General features: G+C 41.3%; 2 protein-coding genes and 1 long non-coding RNA gene across 10 annotated transcripts in view; 1 reads left to right on the forward strand and 2 right to left on the reverse strand.

Annotated features, from left to right (window-relative positions):
* On the reverse strand, positions 1 to 6,884 carry LOC135411176 (uncharacterized). 2 transcript variants are annotated; one of them, XR_010429033.1, is made up of 2 exons: positions 5,147 to 6,884; positions 1 to 216 (listed from the first exon to the last, which is right to left on the reverse strand). It is a non-coding gene; the product is annotated as an uncharacterized LOC135411176 (long non-coding RNA). The 2 variants fall into 2 exon arrangements; XR_010429032.1 differs by lacking the exon at positions 5,147 to 6,884 and adding an exon at positions 970 to 1,602.
* RHOQ (ras homolog family member Q) overlaps positions 1,689 to 27,642 on the forward strand; it is a 27,354-nt gene continuing 1,400 nt past the window's right edge. The window contains exons 1-5 of one of the 7 annotated variants that reach the window (XR_010429016.1): positions 1,689 to 2,407; positions 2,550 to 2,608; positions 18,068 to 18,165; positions 18,923 to 19,018; positions 19,741 to 20,475. Coding sequence is in view for 6 of the 7 variants with exons in the window: in XM_064648419.1 (XP_064504489.1) it covers positions 1,830 to 2,407; positions 2,550 to 2,608; positions 18,068 to 18,165; positions 18,923 to 19,018; positions 19,741 to 19,896 (987 nt within the window). In the remaining variant the exon portion in view is untranslated. Of the gene's footprint in view, positions 2,408 to 2,549; positions 2,609 to 11,276; positions 11,708 to 18,000; positions 18,166 to 18,922; positions 19,022 to 19,740; positions 26,689 to 27,642 lie in introns of those variants that run through there. The other 6 variants (XM_064648419.1, XM_064648420.1, XM_064648423.1 and 3 more) reach the window with 6 other exon arrangements.
* Positions 20,078 to 27,642, reverse strand: part of PIGF (phosphatidylinositol glycan anchor biosynthesis class F) — a 19,495-nt gene continuing 11,930 nt past the window's right edge. The window contains exon 5 of the mRNA XM_064648426.1: positions 20,078 to 20,457. Coding sequence (XP_064504496.1) covers positions 20,344 to 20,457 — 114 coding nt within the window. The 3' untranslated portion in view covers positions 20,078 to 20,343. The remainder of the gene's footprint in view (positions 20,458 to 27,642) is intronic.

The following is a 27,642-nucleotide window of genomic DNA, read 5'->3' on the forward strand; positions in this document are numbered from 1 at the left end:
TAGATTGAATGTCTTTAATAAAGATACTTAAAATATTTGTTACAGGTAGGTAATTATTTTAACACTTTTTATATTTGTATTGCTGAAAAATGTACGCATATTACACAGAACAGATTGTTAATCTATTTGAAAGAAGGATGTGATTCCTGGTAAGGTATCCATTGTGCTGATATAGTTGAGCCACGTCAATTGACACCGAAGAGAGGCTCTAAGCTGCTGAAAGACAGAAAAGTTTAAGAGAATAAATCAATTTCCAGGAACTTTTGGTGTGTATATTCTCCTCGTAGTTGCACCCTCCTTATTGCGCTGCTGTTGGTGCTGGCTGGAAAATGACATCTGCAAAGGGTGAAAAACACAGTACACGTTCTGTGGATGAAACCAACAGTCCTACGCCCCCATGGGTGATTCCACAGAGTCATATTGCTGTGGGACTCCTGTTAGGTTTTACGAGGTCCCACTCCTGCTGCTATGTGCAACTCCTGGCTGTGCAACCAGCCAGGCTGGTGCGGAGAGAGCCGAGGTGAGCATTTCAGTTTGCCAGTTCTGTATCTTCATTTTCTCTAAATATTTAGTGCAGACTAATTGGGCGTCCATTGTCTGAGCGAGACGGAGGACTGGATGAGAATCATTTGGCTGAGATTGTGCAAGTTCAAAATGATGATTACAGGATTTGAGAAGCAACACTAGCAATTAAGCAAGCGGCAGAGTGGAGGAAGTGTACTTCCCATCGATTGCGCAGACGGCAGCCTGGGGTGCTTTTGTCCAGGAATGCAAGTGTTGGGTGCTCCCAAATGTATACATTGGCAAGTACAGCAAAAAGGAAGTGGATGTTACCTGGGCCACTGAATATCTGCATGATTTCAAGTCTCTCGTGGGTACCTGGGAACCTCTAGGTAGATCACTGTAAAGCAGTTTTCCTGGGCCTGGTGCCAAAACCCATCCTGAAATAGCTGCTCATGCAGGACATACCTGCTTATTAGGAAACGTTGTTTGGGAGACCTGGGCACTGAGTCCTGTGCTGGCTGCTGGTTGACGTCTTGGTAAACCCAGCTTTCTTTTATAGCTGGCGTTTTCCGAAGGCTGAAAAAATACCTCCTGGGGCAGCCTCAGTCTGCTTGTGAGTTTGATGCTCTCTGGATGAATTGTGAAGAGATTGCAGCAGAGTCTTGGATGTCCTGCCTGCCCCCACTGTGGTCTCAAGGCACAAAAACTTGATTCACTAAGCCGAAAAACTTGCAAAGTAATAACTTGTCTATTTTGTCCTGATTTGAAAATATGTTTTACTGAATATTCAGATAAGCTTTGTGCAATGTGGGATTTGCATTTATTTTCTCCATGAAGCATGTCAGATCAAATAGAAACACAAACTCTACAACACAGAGGTCTCCTCGTGGGTTGCACTGTTCTGTGTGGGTTTTGTTGTAACAGGATAGGGCTTATGGCATAAATCTGCAAAAAATACAGACTAGAAAAGGCAATTACTTTCTGCCTGACTGCAAACGTATTTCATATCATTTGAAAATGTGAAGTTTGAAACAGCTTGCTAGGGTGACAACCTAGTCCCACTGAACAGTGAGACTTTTGCCACTGACACTAGTGGGAGCATGATTTCACTCATTTTTCTTGCAGTACCTATTCTTTCTAGATCTTGTCCCCTGGTCCTTTAGCAAATGTGCACTCAAGACTATTTAAACCACGCACTTTGGTGTTCTTAAACCCATTCCCACTACTGAATTTCAGACCCGAAGACTCAGCGCAGAACAAAATCCTTTCACATCCCGTTGATTATTTCCATACCTATCGGCTCAGTTAGGGGTTAATGCCACAGGATGCGGCCGGAGTTTCCTTTGTACGGGCAGGGCGATGGTTTGGGGGGGGTGTCGGCGCAGAACGAACGCGCCCCCGCCGCCCGCGCGGGGCAGGGGGTGCCCGCGGCTCCCGAGTACCTCTCGGGGCGGGGAAGCGCGGGGTGTTCTGTGCATGCGTGTGCGGGCAGCGGGGCCGGGGCGAGCGGCCGCTCCCGCACGGCGGCCCCAGCCCCGCAGCCCCGCCGCCCGCCCCCTCCCGGCCCCGCGCCCGGGCGGGCGCTGCCCCTGCGCGGCCGGGGGAAGGCGGCTCCCGCCGGGCCCAGCGCGGCGGCGGATGGCGGGGGGGCCGCGCCCGGCGGGGGCCGGCGGGGGCGCCCGCTGAGCGGCGGCGGCGGCGATGCCGAGGGGCCCGGCGCGGCGGGGCGCGCCCGCGGGGCCATGAGGGCGGGCTCCGGCCATGGCCCATGGCAGCGCGGCGGTCATGCTGAAGTGCGTGGTGGTGGGGGACGGCGCCGTGGGCAAGACGTGCCTGCTGATGAGCTACGCCAACGACGCCTTCCCCGAGGAGTACGTGCCCACCGTGTTCGACCACTACGCAGGTGAGCGGGCGGGGGGCCGCGGCTGCCGCCCCCTCTCCCTCCTCCCTGCTCACTCCGTCCCCTGGCCTGGCCCTGCCGGGGGATGGGAGAGGGTCGGCCGGGGGTGCCCCCCCTCACGCGCTGTGTCTCTCCCTTCTCGCAGTCAGCGTCACCGTCGGGGGCAAGCAGTACCTGCTGGGGCTGTACGACACCGCCGGCCAGGTGAGTGCCGAGCGCTGCCCGCGGGCCCCCCGGTCCCGTCCCCCCGCCCGGCGGCGGTCCCGGCCAGCCCTGAAGTTATTCGCAGGGCTGCGGTCCGAGCTGGGCGGTTCGGAGCCGGGTTGTCGGGGGAGGGGGGGATTGATAAAAACCAGATTTAAAAGAAAATCATCGATCCAACCCCGATTCCTGAGGGCAGGCCGGCGGAGACGGGCTTTATTTTTAGCGGTGCTGGGGCCAGGGCGCCGCGGCATCGCCCGGCGGGGGCGGAGGGATGCCCTGCGCCTGCAGGACATTGCTCCGGGCCGGGCAGCCCCTCTCCCCCCTGGGGTGCCGACCCTCCGCCGGCTTTCAGGTGGGAAAATATGCCCCGTTCAGCACACAGGGAACACGCTGCCTCAGCCGCCTCGGGTCGGATAGAGAGCAAGGCTGCCGGAGCTTGCCTTGTTTGTGCTTTACAGCGCTCAAATAGCTCCTAAGAGTTGTTTAAACTAAAGGTGGAAAATAATAACGTGGAAAAAAATATCTCAGCCACTGCCTTTGAGATAACCTGGGTTTCTTTTGCTGTCCCAGACAATTCAAGTGATTCATTTGTTTAAGATTACAGCCGGTTGTGAAAGATGCTGTGATGTCAGCACGGCTCTTAAGTAACTTTAATGATGGATAAAATGCTGGATGTTTGGAGGGATCACTGGTGTAGTGGTTTCTAAAGGGCTCCATGATTCAAGTCACCTCTTTGTTAGCTTAACTTGCACGGCACCAGCTGCGGGCCGAGCATGGTCTCCTCCGGGGTTAGAGTACTTCCAGCTTTCTGGGGATGCCTTATTAGAAGCAGTTTGCAAAGGGCCTGACCCCAGGAGGTGTGGAGCATATATGGAAATGCTGCGTGGGTTTCTGTAAAGTTCTGTATTCCTTATATTAAAACTTCTTCTTGCAGCATGAGCATGTGCTTTGGTCTCACATGACTTCAGACATGCTTCCTTGTTGTAAAGAGCAACTAGTAAGATAATCTCACCGAACTTGCATAGACTGAAGTGGTAATTTTTAACCATGTTATTCCTACACTTAATTGAACAACTGCTGCCTGAATTAGTGTACCTTGTTAGATCTGCATATAGCCTTAGGTAAGGGAATCAGCATTTGAATGGTCTTTTATATCTTTGTTAGGCCTGAAATCAGTAATATAATTAATTCCATGAGGATTGTAGGAAACAGCCCCATTTCCAGAAAGCTGATACCCTGAAGGGTGAGACTCTTCCCACAAAGACTGACTTCATGGTTGTTATTTCACTGACATAAACACAAACTAGTCAAATTTATGCCCACTAAATGCATTTCTTATTACTGTCATAGTCCTGTTTTTCAATAGTAATTGGTTCAAAACACGGCTTGTAAAATGTTGCTTAAGTAGGTTACAAAATGAGTATTTAGCGCTCAAAGAAAGCATTTGGTTAATATGCAACTAATTTTCTTTTTTTTTTTTAATAATGAGCATTGGAAAGTGTGAAAGTGACCCTAGCACTACTGTACATATGCATAGTGTATTTGGGGATGCTGTCTCAAACTGCTTGTGCTGGGCTTGTTGCTATTAATGGGAGTGTGTGTTGTTAGCTCTGTGTAACCTTAACTAAGGTGGTTTTGTGGTATCCCACTCTGTGTGAATGTGCTGAGTACAAACCCAGGTGACCCTTGGCCTCCTCAAAAGTTAGGAGGGTAAACTGGCTAGTTTACAACAAACAGCAAGTGAAGGTATTCCTGTTACACTAAAAAAATTTTGTCAGTGTGAAGTTGTATATCCAGAAGTGTAAAAAGTTGAGGTAAGCTTTTTTTCCAGTTTCTGAAAAGCTGGATTCTTCAGTTTGAATTACAGAGCAGTTTTTGAGGTACTTAGGAACAGATCTTGCTGGCCTGATTCAGAGGAGCCTCAGCTCATGTAGGGTCTTTTAATGAGGCTACTTAACAGATATATCTAGTCTTGGCAAAACTCCCCTTTTAGTCAGACCTGTGGTGCTAATAAAATCTTTACCACTATGCCCATCCCACTTCAGCATGTTTGGGGAACTGGTGGACATCTGAGGCTTCCAGTCCAGCAACTTCATTCAGCTAAAGGCCGCTTTGTCAGAGAGTGGGCTGAAAGCCTGTCTTATTTTGCGTAATAGCAGAAAGCTTCCTTTAAAGCTTAAACATATATAGTAAAGAGCAGAAGAGACATGAGTTGATGATGCCTTCTCTGTGGTGGAGAAACAGCATGCTGTATCTCATACATGCCTGCTGCCCAGAGTTGGGATTTCTGTGCCAGCATACATCAGTTCTTTTATTTCTAATTCTGTCACCCCCAAATTGTTTTACTGTAGAATACTAGCCCAATAGTATAATTTTATCAAAACTTGGCAGTGCATGATCACTGTGTTATCTAAGCACTTCACAATCTTCAGCATGTTTATACTCCTAGCTCTGGACAGAGTATAGGTACAGTCTACAGATCTCAATTCAGGGGGAAGAGGAGTGAGGGGGTAAATGAAGGTTTAAACAGTGACCTACTCCAAATCCATGCATGAAGTCCATAGCAGAGCAAAGACCTTTTGGTTCATAGCTGGTACACAGTAGTCTCATCGCCCTGAAATACTGACTTATTGGTGTGTGGGTCTCTTTAACTTGCGTGGTTATGTATTTAGCAACTTGTGACAGACTTTGCTTTGGCAGAGGAGTTGCAAGCTTTTGAGTTCATCCAGTACTCATTTCTAGCTTGCTTCTTCATAACACACACAGGATCACATGTAGTAACTATAATGATGACATAAGGCCTCATATCTTTGTGAGTTTAAAGTAGGTTGAGAATAAATCCATTAAAATCCCATTTTTCCTAGTTATACATAGCAGAGAAAAATGCCACTAGTGGTTCACAACGTTCAGTTTATATACAGGCCCTTGGGTGTGTGTGAATTCAAGGCAGCTCTTCTCTGGCTGAAAGTACTGAGGCCCTGGTTCAGCAGAAAATAGCCAGTACAGCTGCTGAGCAATGGAGGCTCTCAGAGCCCGTTTGGATTTGCAGCTGTGGAGGCAGCTTCCCATGTCAGGAAGGCATGTGGGAATTTGGTGCCATTCCTCCAGCAATTCCTTCTAGAGGTGGAGCCAGCAGCTCCTTTTAGCCTTCTTCTTGCACTGTGTGGGCTTAAGAGTGGGTCTTGGTTTCTGCAGGAAGATGAGATCTGTGGAACCAACCTGCATTGAAGATCTGCATCAGTGCACTGAAGTTTAAATGTGAGGTGCTTGTGATACTGATGCTTGGATGCCTTTGTAGTTGCCTGTCTTACTCTGGGAGACTGCGTCTCAGTACTGCTCTTCACTGAGCAGGGCTATGTGGCATAATCAGCTTGGGAAGAGAATCATGGCTTCATAGGGGTCTGTTAAGATCACCACGTTGGAGTGCTTCTGAACTGGTGACAACTGATTATCATTTTGATCTTCCATAATACCAGTAATACTGCCAGCTCTCATGATATTAACACTTTTGGAGAAATGTCTGTAAGCACTAACAAAGAGGTGTGGTGTGTGTCCCCTTCCCATGTCCCAAATGATTGGGATAAGTGGGAGGACACACAGCAGTTGCCTGTTGAGGATTTCACTCTATATTGAAGGCTGTTGTTTAAAATGGCAGTTGGGGTCCATCCTCCTGCCAGCCCCTTTTGCTGTCAATTTTCATTCATGGTGTCCCTTTCCTCCAGTAGGTGCTGACCGCATACAGGTGGAAGTCTTGTTCTGCTGCTGTGAAGGATGGTTGGGACCTAGAGGGAGGATAGGGAGGCTGCAGTAGCAGAGCCTGTGTTGCTCCTGTTTCTGTGGGAGGAGAGATGCTGAGGCATAGCATGGCTGTTTGGTGCTTGTTTGGCACCAGGCCAGCATCTGGGCAGTGCAGAGAGGGGTATGGGGAATCTTACTATGGTGCAGTGCCTCATAATAACATTTATATCCTTCAGCATCACTTACCATTGTGATACTAGTGTGGCCTGGTTGGACAAAGCTGAGGTAAACTGTGTTCCTTGCCTTTTCACTTTTATATCTCTGCCTTAAAAGCCTTAATATGTGGTCAAGGCAAGAGGGCATGGTCTCAAGTTGTGCCAGGGGAGGTTTAGGTTAGATATTAGAAAGAATTTCTTTACAGAGAGGGTGATCAGACATTGGAATGGGCTGCCCAGGGAAGTAGTGGATTCTCCATCCCTGGAGATTTTTAAAAGGAGACTGGATGTGGCACTTAGTGCCATGGTCTAGTAACCACAGCGGTAGTGGATCAAGGGTTGGACTTGATGATTTCAAAGGTCCCTTCCAACCCAGCTGATTCTATGATTCTATGATACAACAAAGCTCTCAGTGCCTTCTCAACTGTCACCAAAATAGTACCACAAAACACGCTAAGCACAGGAGTACAACAATCTACTTCTTGGTACTTCTCAGTTCAGGTACCGATGATCAGTCTGGTTGCAGCCACAGCCATCTTAATTCAGGTACACTGATTTTTTGTTTGTAATGGAAGCCCTGATGTTAAAAGCAATTTTTTTTAAAGTTGGTCAGGCTGCTGAAGTGTGTAAAGCTAACTCAGATATTAGGAAGATCTGCATTAAGGTGATGTGTAAAAACAAATGGTTATAACTGTGAATGTGCCCATGTGTGAGGTGTAGTTATTAAATGGATGGTCACCAAACTTGCAGCAGTTGCTATAAATAAATAGCAGTAATCTTTAGATTCCTTGCTGGCTGTTTGTCTTGGCTTTGGTAGGTAGCCCTGGGCTAGCAGGTACCACTCTGGTATCCTACTGAGAGGCAGCTGCTGATCATTTTGGCTAGTCTGTTGTGAAATAGAAATGCTCCTTCTCAGAGCACACTGCTCCTTCGAAGTTGCCCCTACCAGGCAGTCATAGTGCCAAATGCCAGCCTGGAGCAAAGCAGTCTCACACAATGCAAAGCCTGCCATCCTTTACTGCAGAGTTGTAAACACCGAGACCTCTAACGTGATTTCGGCAGATCCTGACATGAGATATTAGCAATTAAGATCCTGTCCCCTTTCTGTTCCCCCTTGCGCCTCCCTCCTCCCACATGCATTTTCCCTCGCTCCCTTTACATGTCCCAGCCGAGCTGGCAGCTGGTGCTGGGAAGCTGTGAGCTCATGAGCTCACTCCCGGCTGGCGTGCTGGCCTATGAATAGCTCAGCCTCCGCTGAAGCTGCTCTGTGCCTCAGGATGTTGCCAGCCACGTAGATTTAACAACTGGATGTATGCAGATAAAATAAAAACATGCCTAGATGCTCCCTTTGGAATTAAGGTTTTTCAGTGTAAGAGGAGGTAAAGTACCTGAGCTTACAATATCTGTCAAGAGTTCTCTAGACAAGGGTTTAAGCAAAGACAGATTTTCCCTTTAAAAGGAAGGGAACTTGTACTTTCAGATTTGCTTTTAAAAATGGCCTTGCAACAATAATAATCCCAGTGTGAAGCTTGCATTGAAACGCCTCCTTGTGAGCTGTGACTCACGCTTTGAAAGCATCACAGCTTTCCTAGAAGGATAGGTAAGTTCTGCTATCGCCAGATTGGGAGTCGCAGGATGGGAGATGTTGCTCTGAGTTCCCAGAAGCATCCACTGGATAGATGTTGGAAACTCAAGACATTTATGTTTAATTTGCAGAGTGCCAAAAGACCCACAGCTTTTCTGAATAGCGACGCCTAATTGTGTTAAAATCAAAGGTAAGGGATGCATTTGAAAATGTAGATCCAGAATATCTCTTCCACATTGACAGCAAATTAATGGCAGGCCAAAATAAAGAACCCAAAGCAAACCAAATTTGAGAGGTTCTCTGAAACTTCAGTTTTTGATATGTTAAAAGCACATTTCTATGAAGCGTACTGACCTAGAAAGACTCTTGCTAAACATTGCTTATGTGGCCAAGTAAAAAGCCCTTTTTCCTGGGTTAAGAGTCAGTGGATATCCTTTAGTTTGTGGCAGAGTTCTGCCTGAATTTGTACTCATTTATAATTCCTCTGAGGTGTGGCATGTTTTGATGCTGTCCAAACATCACCAGCTAAAAAGGCAACACTGAACACAAGCAATTGTTATTGCTCTTCCAGCACAATGTTACTCTTACTTCCTGACTTCATTTTAAGTTGGAGTGTGCACCTGCAGTCAGTTCAGTATCATATAATCCACAGCTGTACTGCAGGAGGCAGAAGTGATGGAATGGGACAACTGGGTAAGGTGGCATGAGCTGATGGAGATTTTCTGATAAAGAATGTATAAGACCCTGGGAATTTTCGTCAGGTTCACAGTCAGACTTCTTGATTGAAATCTGTTTCTTTTGCAAAGAGCTCTTCATATTTTCGTAAGTAAGTATAAAAATGCATAGTTTTCATCCATAGCCTAACTCCTGATTCAGCTTCCAAACTACATCTTAAACTAAATTTATATTTTGACTAGAATACTGCCTCCACAGCACTGACCTGCAGTGTGAAAGGGTTTATAGTCTGTTAGGGTGTGATCCAGAGCTCTGTGCTAGCAGGCACCCTGATTGCTGATTTCAATAAGCTTTGTTCCAGTTCCTTTATTGAGAACACATGGACAAAGCAGACATAAAACTCACTCCAGCAATACCAAGGTTTTGTCAGTCCCAGGCATTCAAAATGATGAGTCAGCTATTCCTATCTGCAGACACTGCTACCTAAAAAAACCTAGGAAATCATAATGGTTTTTGCCCTTTGCTGCATGTGGGTTTTCTTTAAACCTTTGGGCTTCATGTATTCAAGTTTTCTCTGTATCTGTGGGGTACTAGAAATTTATCTTTCATTTAAAAGGTGAAAAGGATGTGATTTTTCTTCACAAGACTCCAGGAAACTGGGCTTTAAGAAATAATATAAAGCACACTGACTCCAAATACTGCAGTTTTATTGTGAAGTATAAACTCCAACATCACTAAAATGGATGCTTTGGGACAGAATCACAGAATGTTAAGGGATTGCAATGGACCTTAAAGGTCATATAGTTCCAAGCTCCGCAGGGACACCTCCCACTAGACCAGGCCTTACCTAATCTGGCTTTTCAGGACTTCAGGACTTTTTTTAAACCTCCAAATTAGCAGTTAAATTTGTAACAAAACTGCCCCTCCTTTAATGAGAAAAAAATGCAAAAAGAGGGCAGACAGGAACTGTATCTTTTTACTGCTCTGTTCTGTAGTTTTATAAGCAGTCTATTGGTTTGGGTTGGCGACTAGATAAGCTGGGTTAAGAAAAATGTGGCTGAATGCTACATGAGACTTTCAGCAGTTCTGGAGAGGTTGTGTCATTTGACACGTTAGCAGCTACTGTCCCCAGTCTGTTTTAATCCTGCTCTGTGCTGCATCCGTGCTGTGGCACGTGTGCAATAATTCTTTGCTATGGCTGGCACTCGCTGGTGTGCGCATAAAAATGCAGGTGGCAGCATTATTCTCCAGGGCAAAGGAACATCTGTCAGCATCCTAGGTGTGTATATTGCTTCAGATGAATAAAACACAGAGTGAGAGTGCCTCAGGCAGGTTGCGCTCTAAATTAGATGTAGTCGTGAATGCTTAAAGACAATCAGTAGGACTTAATGCTGGTTCCTTGTTGGTCTGAGTTCCACTTGGATTCAATGTCAGAGTCAGTAAGGGAGTGATGCCAGGTGTGACCTGGGATGCAACTTTAGTTAGGACCAACAGATAGCCCAGCCACAGGCAGTGAGATGACTTACAAATTCCTCACTTGAGAAAGAAAAACCGTAGGCAGTTTTTCAACATCTGCTGCAGTGAAATCATCAAGTGTTTTACCACGTTCTTCAATGGAAGCTGTTAGCCCTGACAAATTGGGACTTGACACAAAATGAGGTACAGAAGAGTCTTAGCAACTTCTGTAATTCCAGAAACTCTTTCACCATGATGTGTTTATTCGATGTGCACATGATGGCACTGGTACTCTGACACTGGTACTCTCCTGAGAAACTGTGTGATGTGGAATTAATCTGGAGGAGTCAGTGTGAAGCTGTAGTCTTCTGTCTTACAAAGCTGTTGCTCATCTCTGGACTGAAGAATGTGCTTTTGGGGTTTATTTGTAAAAAGTGAAAGGGAATGGGATACCTCACTGATCAGTGTTTCTTGTCTGATCAGGATTTATATAGGTAGTAATTAAAAGACATGTCTGATATGATATGGATAATTGTATTAAACCAACTGCAATCTATAGGCAGTTTTGCCTGGGAGAACAGGACATATTCTTTGAAAATAAAGTGAAAGAGCCCATCTTTCCAAAGAGCAGGTTCAGCAGATGATCTGACCACATCTCCTGTGTCAGGGTGAATTTTTTTCCTTTGACTGCCTGTATCTGAAAGAATGGGAAATCCTGATTGTTTATGGCTGCAGTCACCACAACCGGAGTGAATTCCTTTCCTGGGGAAAATGGAAATCCTGTGTGGAAAGAGTGCTGTCCATAAACTCACTGCCAGTGAGAAGGGAACTGGCACAGGAACACACCGCAGTGTTGATATTTCTCATGGGCAAGGAGTGAAAGGGTCTGTCCATGGCAGTTACTCTGCCACGAGCAACTGGTTTAACTGAAGGTGTTTAACTGAAACTGTGCTTGCCAATACTGCTTGCAGTCAGTTGAATCCACGTTCTGTTGTTACAGATGCTAAAATAATAAGCCTTATGGAGAAAATGCAGGAACTTCCACTTCTAGAAAACCATGAAGAAGCCAGCAAGTTGAAGTTCTTGTGGTGATGGAGAGGAGGGAGGGAGAGTGCTGTTTAGACCATCTAGGAAATAGTTTAGCATTACCACATGGCAAGATGTAGGATTTGGACAGTATTGAATCATACATTACTTACATACATACATACTAGGATCAAATCTGAACACTTAAAGGCAATTTTGTGTATAATTAAAGAAATATTCTGTCCTTCCTGTCTCTGATGCTCTAAAATCCATCTTACTAGGCTCCATCTTCCAGCTATTTCTCTCTATACAGAAAAGCTTTTCAGACATGTAAGCAGTTGCACAGTTCTCAAATACGCCAGAAGGAAAGTTTTGTAAAAAAAAATAAAAATCCTAATTCACAAACCCTGGGCTTTTTCAATGTATAATTCATATGTCCTTTGAACAGTCCTCCTCACAGGAATTCAGAAATGGATTTAGATCAGCTTACTTTAACATTTTTAGAATACAATGGAAGAGCACTTACCCTGCATTCTTGAAGCCTTTTCTATAAATTAAAAATAGATGCTGGGCCCAAATCAGCAGCTTTTTGCACTCCCTGGGAAACCTGTGTGAGCAAGCCACAACAGGACAATTCTGCTTTCTTTAACAATGCAAGCTGTATCCTCAAAAGCCTGAGAAGAGACAGAGGGTCTGTAGTGCACTTTTCCCCTGCAGCCAGGAAATAATCACTGCATCTCGTTTTGCGTGCTCAAAAGCCAGTGGCCACAGATACAAAATGAAATGCAGTGATCAGTGTAACAGAGCTTGGGTTGCAGGACAGGACAAGCCGACATTTTATGGCAATGCTGTGTCAGTCCAAATTGCAACTTTCTGCCAAATGGTCCTGCATTAGTGGTGCCTTCTTGTGAGCTGCAGTGCCAGGAAACCAGCATCCTGGGGGACGCTCCACCCTCCTTCCTTGCAAAGGGTTACAGTTATACAGCCCAGACTGAAAAAAAAATGGAGAGTGCTTTTTAGCCAAGGAAGCAATTTGTGCTTGGCATGGGGCAGTAGAGGCCACTTCCCTCTCTCTCCTCCCCCACCGAGCATCTCCTAGAATCAGAAACCACAGGGTGATTCAGCGGGGTGAAGTCCGTTTCCTGGTGTGCTTTTGGAGTAGGCAGTTGCTTTCAGAGGCTTTGCCTGGTGCTTATGGCAAAGATGCAGATCAGCCTTTATATCCAAACAATTTGGGAGAGATGGTGAGATGTGTCCAGAGGTAACTGTTGTTACTAAGTCCCTGGGGTACATGTTATGTGCAACGGTCATTATGGTTCATTTCTAAAGTTTCCCAGAATATTACAGGGACCTGCTGAAACAGAAATTTATTTTCAGGAGGGGAAACTGAAAAATGAAGGAAGCTTTGAAATGCACTTCAAAAATTAAAGTATGGCAATTGATATTGAGAGAGGACTTCTGCCTGTTATTACCAAGCCCTACTATGAAATCAGTTAAAACCTGGGCTTTTAGCTGGGATTTTGCTCTGCAAAACTCTGCCTCACTGAGCCCCTCTGAGCAGCAGTAGTGATTACCCTTTGCTGCTAGAGGTTGGATTCCTCTAGCAACTCTGCCTGATGCCTATTTTTGGCTTCCCCTCTAAAAACAGATGGTTGGGAGTGAGAACCTCCTCTTACGATTGCTGTTGTACGCTGTGAAAGCAACAGATGGTTGCTAACACAGAGATCACAAACCCAGAGTTTTTGAGCTCCAGATTTTCTTCCAGTGGTGCAAGCTTTATTTTGTTCTCTCCCATCGACTTTATGCCTCTTGGAATAGAAAAGAAATAGGATTATGCTTTTGTTTATAAGCATATGTCAGTAGAACTGGAGGTGCATTGTTAAAATTTCATTCCTAAGCTGCAAAACACATAAAATGATTCACTACTTTTGTTTCATCAGAGTACAAAACACCTAGTGTGGATTAAAACACCTTGGGCCCCTGCCTCAGTGTTACTGACATAGCAGAACTTGTTTTTTCCTATTTGCTTAAAGACACTAGCCCCCATATTAGCAAGGAAATAAAAATCAAACAGACAGATCCAGCTTAACATTGTCTTTACTACCTGTGACAACAGATCCGAGAGGTATGAATTTCCTCAAATGTCTTGATCAAGATGTGGGAAGGTATTGATTGCAAAGGTCTAATAGCCGTTCATCTTTCCAAATTGGATAGAGAGACCTTGGTACCATTCCAGATGAGAAGGCCTATGGTCTCACATTACTGACAGAGGAGTAAGGACCTCTGTCTCTGTCCCCATCACTTCAACTTGGGCCAGGAAGAGCATGATAACCATGAAACAGTGGAGCTACAGAGTCTCTAGTATGACAGAATTCCTGTATGTCTGCACTTCTCACTTCAGTTTTCTAATAAATATAAGGAAATAATGCTTTTTGTGTGTCAAGAAGGTTATTCAGAAATAATAATACTCCACTTTCTCTTAGTTTATTTTTTAAAAAATATTCCACTGCACATAAGGTGTGTAGCTCAAAGGAACGTTTTGCAAAGACTAATGCATTACGAAGCTAGCAAACCTCTACAGGTGGGAAGATGCAAATAGAGAGATAATGATTTGCTCAGGACTACATATTGTGTCAGTGGCAGAGTTAGGAATATAGTTTGTGTGGTTTTAAATGTGTCTCTCAGCTGATATGCATGGAATTGTGCACAAGTGTTAGTTCAGAACCAAATGTATGACTTGAAATGCATTCAGCTTTTAGTCTGAACAAACTCTTGAAATGAGGAAGAATATAATGCTGCAGAATTGCAATATCATTCTTCAGTCTGCATACAAAAAGTTTCTCAAGACCTGTTTTTGAACATGTGAGAGCAAATCCACTTCAACATTCAAAATACAATGAAAATCAGTGATTCAGTATTCAAGGACAAGGAAGAGAAAATCTCAGGCAGATTATCAGGTACTGTAACATGGAAAAAGAGACTTAAAGGACAGATTTTAAGGAGGTAAGATAAAGGCAATGCTAGATGTACCTGCAGAATATCAAAACTGGGGCTAGACATACCTGCAGCATATCAAAAGTAGGGTGACGTGATAATTTAAAAATATGAATTTTCATTGTATGAATTTCCATTCTCCACTCTTAAAAACAAAACAAAAAGCCCAGTTTGTAGTTGAGAAGCCAAGTCAAGTCATTACTTTCTCCATGTCATCTCCTTTTTCATGTGTACTGGGTATTGGCAGCTCTTCTGGGTTTATACAGGCATACTAGGTAAATGATGAACAGTCCTGCGGCAGTGTCATGTTTTATAGGGATCATATCATATCATGTTAGTTAAGTCAACATACTTGTGTCCAATTTTGTTTAAACTTATTACATCCCCGTTTTTTTAGCTATTTTTCTATCTGTATTCACCTGCTTCGGCAAACAGCAAACAATTTTTGTTTAAAGTTCAGAGTATGTTGGAGAACATGCCTTTTCACTATTATAGCCTGGAGTTTTTGAGACATATAACTGATTATTTTGATCCTTAGTGGCTTTCTTGCCCACCTTATTCACATTCTTAAAATATTCCAGTTAAATTCTTTAAATTTATTTTTAATGCCTAAATATATATGCAGTGTCTCCTCCAATTAGATTGTCTAATTAGTCTAACTGCCATACAGCGTGGTGTGTACATGCACTCAAATTGCAATTTAACTTGACTGGCTAGTATAATTAATTTTGCCATTGCATTTAATTTTAGAATAAACCACATTTATTTCCCTTACACTAGATTCAGGAAATAAATTATAGTTGAAGCAATAAGATTTTTCCAGGCTTCTCTAACATTAAGTCTAAATCAATTTGGTATTTCAAATTCTTCTACCCAGTCCAGCAGTTATGTAGGCCCAATACATCACAGAAAGTTTACAGGTTTGATTGCTATCTCTGAGGGGTTGTTGGGGGGCAGAAGGAGTCTTTAGGCACAAATGGCCTACTAGATGTTGGTAACATTTAAGCAGGGTCTCCCTCAGGAGGACCCAGGATCAGTCTAAGCATGTGGTGGAAGGCTTTGTTAGAACTACCTGCCACTATTAATATCAATATGAATCTAATGATCAGAGCTACAGGCAAGGTTGAAAGGAGAGCCTGACAGCACTGACGGGTTTCAAGCAGCAGGACTGGTGGGTACAGCCAAATTCTCTGATTATTTAAGAAAGCATAAATGTAGTGAAGTCACTGTTGCGAATACCACATACATCTTTAGCCATGGTACATGATGTATCCAATCACATTGTACTTGCCTTCAGGTTAACTTCTTAATTACACTGGAGGGACCCACAGCTTGCCCAGTGCAGATGGGACAGGGTATAAATGAAAAGGCACATAAACAGATGCAGGAGCAGGAAAGGAGTTCAGATCCAAGATCAGCTTTAAGAAAATGATTAATATTTACTATGAATAAAAGGTCCATCTGTAATTTGAAATGGATTAACTAAAGAGGTATTTTAAGGTTAATGGACTAACATAATTTCTGGTGACAGCGAAATGCTTTCTGCATTCCAGCATTCAGTGCAGACAGTATTCTATTATTGTAATCCAGATGTGAGATTTTTAGAAAATGTTGAGTGTAGTGATGGCAGCTCTTTGGTGGTAGGAACAAATTATGGCTTTAAACTAGATATTTTCTTTTAAAGAAACATATTCAGTAATACACTCCACATATGATTTAGTAAAGCTGAATTTGAGAGCAACTGACAGATCCTCCTGTGTGTCCTTGCATGCAGATTTTGTACTCCAGGGACCAGTGTAATTTGCAGTTGGGAAGCTTCTTTTAGGATTTTGATCTCCACCCCAGAAAAACATGAACAACCATCAGCAGGATTTAACTATATTCAGTAGTAAAAGTAAAACGTAAAATACATGCTTAAAAAAGAATTGAATGTTAAAGAGTTTCAACTTGCTGTGGTGTTCTTGAAGTTATTTCTGCTTTCTATGATGAACGTCCACAGATGTGGAAAAGACAGGGTTACTGTTTTTTTCTTTTGAATCAGGGCAGGAGCCTGACACTAGCAGGGAAAAGGCCTGTCAGATGTTGTAGTTTCACAGTGGTGCCATTTACTGTGGTTGTGAAATTGGGAACCCATGTTAACAACTAAGCATGCTCTATTTTATTGACAAACCTGTATACAAAACTGACAGTAGAGCCTATAGTCAAAATGGCACATGAGAATACTGATTACAATTCAGAACACTGCAAAATAGGCACTGAAGAATACTGGTCAATGGTCACCTCCTTGCTAGTGCAGAATCTCTGCCTGTGCTTGTCTTTTCTCCAGTTCATGATGAGAATAACAGCCCTCTTCTCGTAGCTGTTGACTTCCAAATGGAAAGATGGGCCTAGCAGAAATGATTCTGAAGAAGTTCTTACGTGTTTTCTGAAATTCTAGTGACCATGTTTAAAACATAACAATCAATGAAGGCTTTTTTTAGGGGTGTGACTATAGGTTAATAATCTGGTAATGTGACTGTTGCCAAGGAAACAAAAATCTAATTTTCTGGCTCATTTCAAACATGGAGTCGAATTACATTTCTGTCTCTACATTTAATGAACAAATCGTTCCAATATTTGTGAGATTTAATTAAGATGGGGAGCTTACATGGGCAAGAGGGAGGCTGCTGTGGCAGCCATAACAAACTGATGTTTACTGTGGAAGAAAAGGCATAAATCCAGCATTTGACACTGTCTCTGCAATGCCTGGGCTCAGTCTTAGTTATCTATGTTAAAAGCAACCCCAAAACCTAAGGCAGAAATGGTAAGGCATTGGTTCATTGCCAAAAACCAAAGGAAGCCTTGCAGAGAGAAGCTGGGGCATGTTCCCTTCTGATGTTAGCTAAAATACATGGCAAAAATCCACTTTCTCTCTTGCTAGAATGGGGATGATTACAATAGGGATGATGCTCCTAGATGCCTGTCTTGCCACAGTATTGTATGCCCTGGCAGTATGACTGGTGGCTCTAAATGCTGTGGCCCTAAATGACCCAAATAATAATCTTTTCACACTAACCCCTCCCCAAACAAAAGGCATTAATATTCCCCTGATAGCCTTGATCCTGGATTTCTGCTCCTTCTGACCCTTTGCTGGGCTTGCTTACAGAAAGCACAGTCTAGACAAAAGATCCTACTGCACTGATCTCTAGCAACAGGACCGTAAAGCTTCTAAGAAATAAAATTCAAGGAGGGCCTTAAATATCACCTCTACATCTGATCCAAAATAGAACATTCAAGTGCATTAAATACCCTTAATTTAGCCTACGTTTGTATAACCTCGCCTGGATGGCTCTGCAGCGGTCACATCTGCTTATTTCTCTACAGATAACCAACCTTTGATCTGCAAGTGTGTTTGAACCATAAGCTTTTTTTTTTCAAGTATTAAACTTTTTAAAGGGTAGTCTTCTGTATATTCTCATACAGAAGTAAATTTCCATCAGTATTAATACACTTTCCAGAATACTTAAATTGACATACAGTTACCCTTATATGCAGATATTGCTCTAACAGCCACACTAACTAATCTGGAAAAGCTGTAATCATTCAGAAAGTTTCCCTCAACAACATTTGTGAAATACGAATACAGTTTCTGAATATAACTTTTAAAATTAACAAAATACAGGCAAGAATTTAATATTGCAGATAACAGAATTTTTCTTCCTTAGGAAGACTATGATCGTCTGAGACCTTTATCTTACCCTATGACCGATGTCTTCCTTATCTGCTTCTCAGTGGTAAACCCTGCTTCATTTCAAAATGTGAAGGAAGAGTGGGTACCGGAGTTGAAGGAATATGCACCTAATGTTCCCTTTTTACTAGTAGGAACACAGGTATATCTGGTTCTGTTCTACTTTATTTAAAGAATTAGGATCGTTGTATGGTGCTATTTTTCGGGCTGAAAGTTCAGGCCCAACAGGACTTGAGCAGCACCTCCTTCTGCCTTTGGAGCAACAACCTTTACAGGTGGCAGAGAAACCTAGATCTGTGTTGTTCTCTAATGAGCTACCTCTGTTTTGTTTAAAAAAAACTTGTTATACCCATTGTAAACAGGGTGGCAAGATTGGCTGCATTCTAAATTGCTTTCTAAAAAGTCATGGGACTTACGGAACAAAATTGTCTGCCCGTGCCCATGTTACTGGAAATACTTGGGTCCACAACTATTAATCATATGCAAATATTTGCTGAAGTAAAGAAGCAAGGGGAGAAGTGAAACAATTTCCTCTTGCTTCTTGTGGGCAGTGGAGTGAGCTTCGTCTACGAAGTGACCCACATGTTGGTATCCTGTTTGGGTTAATCTTTCTGCTGCTGCTGGATACACATTTTGGTATTCTGAGATGATCCCATTTAACTGAAGAGCTGAATTACAGAATAAATGTTAGTTCCTTCTGGATTAAAGGTAGTCGTTCACAGCTTAAATTTAGGGCTTTTAGATCAGGAATGGTCCATGATCTTAAACACGATATGACTCCCTTGTAATAGGCGTAATACTCCTTTAAATAATTATCTTTTAAAAAGAGGGTATCATATTGTCTGCTGACTATTGTTTAAAAAAAAGTATTCCAACATGACTGGGATCTTTCTTGCCAGATTGATCTTCGTGATGACCCAAAAACTCTGGCAAGACTGAATGATATGAAAGAGAAGCCCATATCTGTGGAGCAAGGACAGAAGTTAGCAAAAGAGGTAAACTGGATATTCCTAAATGAAACCAAATAACAAAGAAAAACGCCCCCTATTTCCACTTGACTCCTTTTGCCACTTTGCCCATTTCTTTTACCGGTCCATGTACGAAACCTTGTGACTGGTTACCAGTTGACAATATTTACTTACATTGCTGAATAGAGGTAACAAGCAGACCTGTGTAATTGCACTTTCCTGTTAGTAATAGTTCTAATTTTCTGCATAGACACCTGTAAAAGCTATATAAGATGATTAAAATCACAGACTGGTTTGAGGTCAGAAGGGACCTCTTCTGCTCAAGCAAAATGTTGTAAGCATCTTTTAAAAATTATTTGAGAATATTATACTACCATTTTAACTACTATGTGGATAATGCTTATCAGGACACTTACTTATAGAGTCTTATTTCTGAAACACAAATTGGTCATGGAATTCTTTTTTGCTGTTTAATTATCAAACATACCTTAGGACCCCATTGCCAATCTAAAGAGTTTATTTAATGTTTCCTTTATAAACCAACCAATTTAAATACCTTCCAGATCTCTGGTCAAAAGACAGATCTTATTTTCTCCTACAGGGGATGCACATCAGTTATGCAGATAACTTTTCTAGATTGCAGCCAAACATTGTAATGTCACCATAGAGGGGGGAAAAAAGCAGAAGTGCACAGATGGAAGTGAACAGCTGAGATATATTGCTATTGAATTAACTTATTTTCTTGACAGATAGGAGCCTACTGCTATGTGGAGTGTTCAGCTTTAACACAGAAAGGACTGAAGACCGTTTTTGATGAAGCTATTATAGCCATTCTAACTCCAAAGAAACACACAGTGAAGAAGAGAATAGGCTCAAGATGCATAAACTGCTGTTTGATCACGTGAGAAACATTTGACAATGGCCAGGCTTACTGTGAAATTCTACTGATTTTAAATACAATGCATTAAGTCCATAGCGAACTTGTTACAGGTTTGAAAGCTGAACCTACGATTCTGCCTTCTACAACCAGTGAAATCCAGAGGAATAAAATCAAAGTCAACAAACTTGTAATAAGAAGCCACCACACCTGTTACAAATATTTTATTCAGACTGGAAGGTACAATCTCTCAGGGTTACATAGTCTAGAGGAAGCAAAAACTGCACCATGCTGAAACGGCATCTATGTGATTTTAATGAGTGGAGATGCTTGGCCTGAAATACTCTAACTGAATTTGGACAGTCTTCTGCTTTGACTATATATATATATATATATATCTATCTTAAAAAAAACAACTTTTGCACAGTCTGTATGGAATCTGCACAAAGAAATACCTTGTCTCTCTTTGCTCCAGTTATCTGCTTTTGTATGTAAGCTGCTTCCGGTTCCAGTGTATCCACAGAGGTGCAATAATCAGACCAGCCATATAGCCAAAGGTAGCTCCGAGGGAACAGGAAATGGGCCATACCTGAGGGGAGAACACAAGGTAAAAGCAGACAATGGTGAAAATGTCTGTGGTTTTTTTGTACTTTGTGAGCACAAAATCTAGGTACTGAAAGACAGTAGTCTTATTCTACTTTAAAGCTTGATGTGCTTTCCTAAAAATGCCAAAAGCTTAACAATCATCATGAACACTACATGCTGTTGTACAGTTTTTAATTAAGATGCATTAAAATGTAAAGGCTTCTGGCTCTTGCAGACTTAGTTTGACAGTCCTGAAATTCTGTGGAAAAAAAATCCTTAGAAGTATTTATATCCCCTGAAGTGTTCAACTAACCTAACTTCCTGTTCTGCTGCATACATTTGGAAACCTACACCTCTTACAGTGTTTTGAAATTTTTAGAGGTGTGTATAAATGAACTAGTATTCAAACAAGGGCAGAGACTGAAATGGATAGAGGTTTGTTGGCTTCTTTTTTCTTGATGAATTTCCCTCTGGCTCTAAATTTGGAAACTGAGCATCCTGCACCCCGTTCAGCAAACATGTAATAAACTGGTTATGTTAAAGAGAGCTTTAATTATAAGCTCTATTTTCTAGTATAAGAACCAGGGAGCTGACTCAATAAAGCTGACTCACTTTCACAAACCATCTTGTACTGAGGCAGAGTAGTAATGGAATTCTCCCCCTGCCCTTTTTTTTTTTTCTATTGGTATTGATTTGCAGGGAGGAGTGGCCAAACCAAGACTTAACCATTCTGTCCTCAGATCTAGCTTATATTACTAGTCCACTACATACTGCATCCGATGAAAGTCTCAACTAAGTAAGTGATTAAAATATTTATTGTAGAATGAACAAATTCCCATCCCTCTTCAAAATTCTCCTTTGCATACTTCTTTTTATTTTGTAAGGACAGTTTTGAAATTCCTGCTGTACAGTGCATATTCCTGAACTAAGAACAGACTGGACTCTCCCATTCTTTTATTTTTTTAAATTAAGGGGGCTATTTCCCCCTTCTGTAGTACTTGAGACTAAGAAATGCATTAGACATTAGAGAAAATATCCCAATCTCTGAGTCCAGACTTTTTTTCTACTTCACTTTAACTTGCAATTCATGAATGTCAAATGAAGTTACTCTTAACGCTGTTGGTTCCTCCTTTCATTTTTCTAGCTCTGATTCTTTACTTCATTATCATGTAAAAGAATATATTTATTCAAAACTTCTGATCATAGGAATTTTAACTATGAATAAGAGTAATGTATTTTGTCCTCTGCTCTTTCATCTTCAGTCTCCTCAGCTGTTTCATCTTCACATTCCTTAGCATTTACAGTTTTATATGTTATTTGGAGGTCTTAAGGAGTGTAGCAAAGATGATTATTAAACAAGGTGCCTTAGGTACTCTTTATTGACCTTGTTTCATTCTTCCATTTTCAGACATGCTGTCTCTGCTACTTGTTTTTGTTGCTGAGTATTTCGGCTATTGCCTCTCAAACCAAAGATCTGCTTGTTTTCATTCATTTAACAGTGGTATTGTGTATTGTAGATCATCTATAAAAAGCCTTGAGATGCTTTGGCATGGTAAGATACTATGTGTATTTGAAACTCACCTAAGTTTGTGGCCTTGGCTAAACTTACACTTCAGGTGGATCTTTTCAACTTCTAAATGAAATGTAATTATTTCTAGCATTTTGCATATTACACACATCTACAGGACAAAACAATAAAGTCCCTGCAACCCCAGCTGCTCACTCAGTAACATTCAGGTGGAACACAACTCATACTTACTTATCCACTGATGAAGTCAAACACCACTCTAATATCCACAGAACTATGGAGAGAGGCTTCTTAACTTGGTGGTCTTTTTACATCAAATTCTCTGAGTGATCAACGATCCTTCATTAAATTTTTACCTACATTAGGTGAATTTATAGTTGCCTGTTTGCTTTTCACAAGTATAGGTAGGTAATGGACTTTGAATTGACCATGTTCCCTTAACTAAAAAGTCAGTATCCCTGATGACCCATTGACCCTGTATATTTTGGTATTTTGTGTATAGTGGGTGATTATTGGTACGATTAAAAGAATCTCTCATGATTGTTGTAACTTCTTTTACCTGACTGAACTGCAACTTGGGACATGATTTTTCAATAGTTATGTGATTTTTAATATTAATTATGCCTCTGTCTTTCTTCTAAGACATTCAATTTTTTCTTTGCTTTTTAAAAGTCATAGTTACCTTACAGAAGTTTCAGGCTGTCTCACTTAACATGTGAGTCTCTGACCTCTGAACTCTCACCAATGGCAGGTGGCAAAGACAGGGGACAAAGAGAAGAAACCATAAAACACTCCATCTCCCTGTCTAAGAATAAGACAGAAAAAATAACACCACCTCATCCCTTCTAGTGGCATAGAACAGTGGGGTACTGGGCCAGGTACTTGTTCTCAGTCTGCTGTTCAGATGGCCCAAAGCAGTTCTGAAGGCAGTTTGATTGTCCTTTTGAATTAAAAGCCTGGACTTAAGAGCATTGCTGTCCTCATGCTATTTTCTCTAATCCTAAAGACAGTGCAAAACCTCCTAACAAACAGGTAATAATACTAGTTTTGCACCTTTTATTCTTGACTGCTGGCCTTTAGGCTACATATAGCCAGAGGCACCCATGAGTATATCTAAAGCAGCAAGTTATCAAAGACAGATGAAGATATGGCTCTTGAGCTCATCAGCTGCACTAAAATAACAGCCCTTGCATATGCTTTTTGTCTGCCTAAGAAAGTGGGTTGCTTTTTTCTATGAAAGTGGGTTGCTTTATTTTGTATTAGCTGCTGGCCTCATTTTTTGAGACCCAATCACTTTCTGCTGGACCTTTTTAAATGACTTTGACTTACTTGATCGGTCTGCTTTTGCCCTATCTTTCATATTATCTCAAACTTGATTTAACTTCCCTGACTTGGTATGAACTGCCTGTAAGTGATAGAAATCTAAGCAGCTAATATCTGTGTGCATGTTCCAAGAGATTCCACTCCACTTGTTTAAAGTATGCAACTTGTAATACACCCCCCTCATCCCCTGAGAACTTTTCAGCTCAATTTCTCCTATTTCATGCTCCCTTCTGCCTTGAGGAAGCTGGCATATCCTACCCCAGTACTGATGCCATGTCTAGGCTGGGTCAGCAGCAGGGGAATAAGATGTTAGGCAACATGACCTAGCTGCACTTTTTTTGAGGGGGAAGAAGGCTGATCTGGAGAGAAAAGTGTGGGGGTTGCAAGAGACAGGACAGAATATTTTTCATGAAACTGTCATGAAATGCTTTGTCTGTCCCAGCAGCTGGGAAGCATCATCTACCATTCTCAAAGCCTAATACAAGAAAAGTCAGTTTACATATCAAAGGCATGATGAAAAGGGCAATTTTAACAACCTGTAATGATTACTAGGAATCTGAACAACAGCTTGGCAAAACCAAATCTTAACAAGAACAAAAAATGCATTTTAAGGGACAGAGCGTGAGAGTTAATGCAAAATGATTTTGACTTCTGCTATTTGTTTTTCTTTTTGCCTTTTCATCTGACAGCAGTGTTAGAACTTCACAGTGATTTCTTTAGGCTGGCTAAATAGACACTGCAGAACTGCAAGGTTTTCAGAATATATTAGAACTCATTTTAAGAATAAGGACTCAAAATAGGAATTACCTCCCCTTCAGGACACAAATGAGCTAGTTTCCTCAGCGCTCTTTAGAACACCTAAGATTCTATGATGTGAGAATGCTTAGCATATTGCATGGAAAGCAGAGCATGTTGCAGATCCCAGCACGGTATCTAGCTCTGCTGCACTGTGCATGTAGTGAGTTAAACCAGAATTCTGACTGCATGACAATTTTGTCATCTATTACAAGTCTGTAACTTGCATCCCATCCAAGGGGAATTACACAGGCATTGATAAGGACGTAAAGGCCAGATTCTTGTAGACCAGAGGAACAACACCCTATTAAAGTTTTTAAAGATACTATACAGTAAGCAGCTGACTGCTGGAACTTTCATTATACATATGCAAATACAGTGGGGCAATCTACTGTACTTACTTTTCTTTTTAGTAAACTTAGAGTGCTTTTCTCATATTCCTAAACTTGATTTTTTGTATGCTTACTGTTTCAAAAGACTAATTTCTGACTGTCATTTAGAAAGCTATGTAATAATTTTTGTTTCATTTTAAAACTGAATAAATGAGCACAATTACTTTCCCTCCCTGTTTCTAACATGCCTTAAATTCCTGATTGTTTAGTCTGTACTGTCTTAAATCAGTACATGCCTTTAATCTATTTTGGTTGCATGCACATGTTAACTAAAAGTGTCTTATCACATTGTACAGAATGTGTGTGTTGACAAGAACACACTGAGAAGAAAGTGTGAGGTTTTTTTCAGGCTGGCATTTGTAACTAGAAGTTGGTTTCATGGATTTGTGTTCTAAAGTTATAGCAAGCATAACTGCCTTTGATCTCACCATTAAGGTTTACACTGAGAAAACACATTATTAAATAAACAATGATAACCACACTAAAGTGGAACAAGCTTCTACCTCTGTTTAAAACAACTCCAACTGCATATTATCCCTTCTTCTCACATTAAGCAACTTCTTTTACAACACAGCTTTCCCAGTAGGTAGTAAATCCAAAAAGAAATACAAGAAGGAAACTCTCAGAGCGGTGTTAAGAAGAACCAAAGTAGTGTGAAAGCTTATAGTCCTACTTCAGCTTACTTGAGTAAGCACCAAGAACTGTACCCAAGACTCTGCAGATTATTTTTCAGGGTACGAGTGTCTGAGAGGTATCCAAGGCTAATATTTAGAGTCATATTGGCTAAATTACAGGTCAGTCAGTCAGCTCTAGTGAGTTATATCAGCACTACCTGTTATGTTTGCAGTATCCAGTATAAAGTGGGAATATAGCAATTTTACTTCTACCCAATGATAACACTGTAGGCAGAAGTCATTGTTTTGAAGTCACTTTTTATCATTAGTAACAAGTACTGCAGATAAAAATTACGCTGTAAAAAACAGCTGGGTGGGCATGCGTACAGCAAACACAGAGACATGTTTTAAAGGTTTGATAGCAAAACGTGCAATAAACCCAGGAACTCCACAGTATGCAAAATCCAGTTGTCAGTGATGAATACCATGTCTGGAATATCGGTTCCACCACATACAGAGCGTGCTGATAAAGTTTTGGTCTTTAACTATACCATCTTGTTCTGCAACTAAATTACCTCAGGCTGAGTAGAGAAAGGATGCGTCTAGTAACACCTAAATCGCCCCCTTCTGTTTCAGTGGTGGTGTCCTTTAAGGTTCCAATCCTCAGGTGGCACAGGAAGCCAGGATCCTAATCACACGTGGTTATTAAAAGTACACCATCAACTTGAAATAGGCAATCTGAAAAAACTGAGCAACTGTAACAAGGGAAGTTATTTTCTATTTCTTTTCTAGAACTCTCCAAACTAACTGTAACCCTTACATACCTGCTGTGCATCAGGGGGATAGAGGCAATTAGAGAGAGATGTACAACTCTTCAAAAGTTGAACACTGTCTAGAATAGCCTTATTTAAATGATCATAATTAGGTGTTGCAAACTATTTTAAAAATTGTTTAAAAAACACTGGCAAAACTATTCTCCCAGTCTAACTGAAACATGTCTGGCAGAGTAAGTCTCAAAAAGTTGGTTTTTTTTTATTTAATACAGAAATGTAACTACTGGAGGACTAACCTGCATTCCTATAAAGCAATTATCTTTACCTTTGTCTGAGATAGGCTGAATTCTGCAGACCTATAACCAGGAACAACCATAGACTAGGCCTCCCTGACCAACTGTTTTGCAGTTGCAAAATAAATTTTTCTTAAAACTAGCAGAGGAGCAATATGCATGGCCAGATTATGTTGAAAAGTTGCTTTAAGAACAACAACAGAATAATAAAAACCAATGAGTCATCAAGATATCAACTGGCTTTCAGCAATATATTTTATACTTCTAACAGAAATGCTTAAGATATTTTTCATGTCCATTCTGAAACATTATTCGGATAACTGGTGTTATTTTATTTCCAAAACAATACTCTGTTCCTAATAAGCAATATTTACTTAGCATAAAAGTTGTTATATGCTAAAAAAATGCATTTTACATTATTATTTTTAAATGTAGACAGGCCCACTAATCTGAATATCCCCTGTACGCGTTATTTTTCAAACATAACATGGAAAAATAAAGTGAAGATTTTCTGAGACATCTGTATTTATCTCGGTTTTGTTGCATGTCACAAGAGGTATGCGTAAAGAACAGGTATGTTTTCTTTGGTTTATGAATAACTCAGCATGAAGTACTATTTGGGTTTTAGCCATTAGCACATGAATTGGAACTCTTAGTATGAAATTCATCATCAGGTTTACTCCACAGAACTCTGAAGTACTTGGAAGTAAAAAGAAATTCTAGTGAAAGATACAGAAGGCATTGACATCTGATTTTATGATCAGGTAAGATATAGGTAGTAGTACAACAGTCTTCTCAGCTTCCACTGATATGTCTCAACTGTGATGTAAAGGAATGACTACCACAGAATTTTTCAGTTTTTCTATTAAGATTACAGGAAAAGATGCTAGTCCCAATACAGCCAGCCAAGGACAGGGAAAGAGAGTAGTGAAAAATGTTGCTTTTTCTTTGAAGGACACAAAGTGACAGCAGAAGAACTGCAACATATATCAGTGTGGCAATTCAGACAACACTGCCTTACAGAACAGTGCAATCAGCTTTATTCAATACTCTATTGAAATTCCCACGTTCTCAGTACTCCCTTCAGCCTCTTGTTTGCTTTGGGTGAGTGACTACAGGCCATTTTCATTTGAAGCCATTTCTATGAACAAAACAGACTTAACAGAAGTGGCTTTACATACTCCACTTTCTGAACTGGACTACATTAATTTAAAAGTTGAGTTTTAAAGTAATGGTTTAAAGTGTAGACAGTTTACAATGTGAAGTGTAGACACTAGATTTGATCAAGTGCTAAATCCTGATTAAGTGAAAAAATATACCAATTCAAGACACAGTGCTTAACTTTTTGTTCTAACAGAGCTAAATCAATAGCAATAGCACTTTTCATCCCAAAATCACAGCACATTTCTGTACCTCCTGGATATTACATGTTTTTGACAACTTTTGGCATTTTAGGGGTACAAAGCACAAG

The sequence above is a fragment of the Pseudopipra pipra genome, chromosome 3 (genome assembly GCF_036250125.1).
Source record: "Pseudopipra pipra isolate bDixPip1 chromosome 3, bDixPip1.hap1, whole genome shotgun sequence".
Lineage (NCBI taxonomy): Eukaryota > Metazoa > Chordata > Aves > Passeriformes > Pipridae > Pseudopipra > Pseudopipra pipra.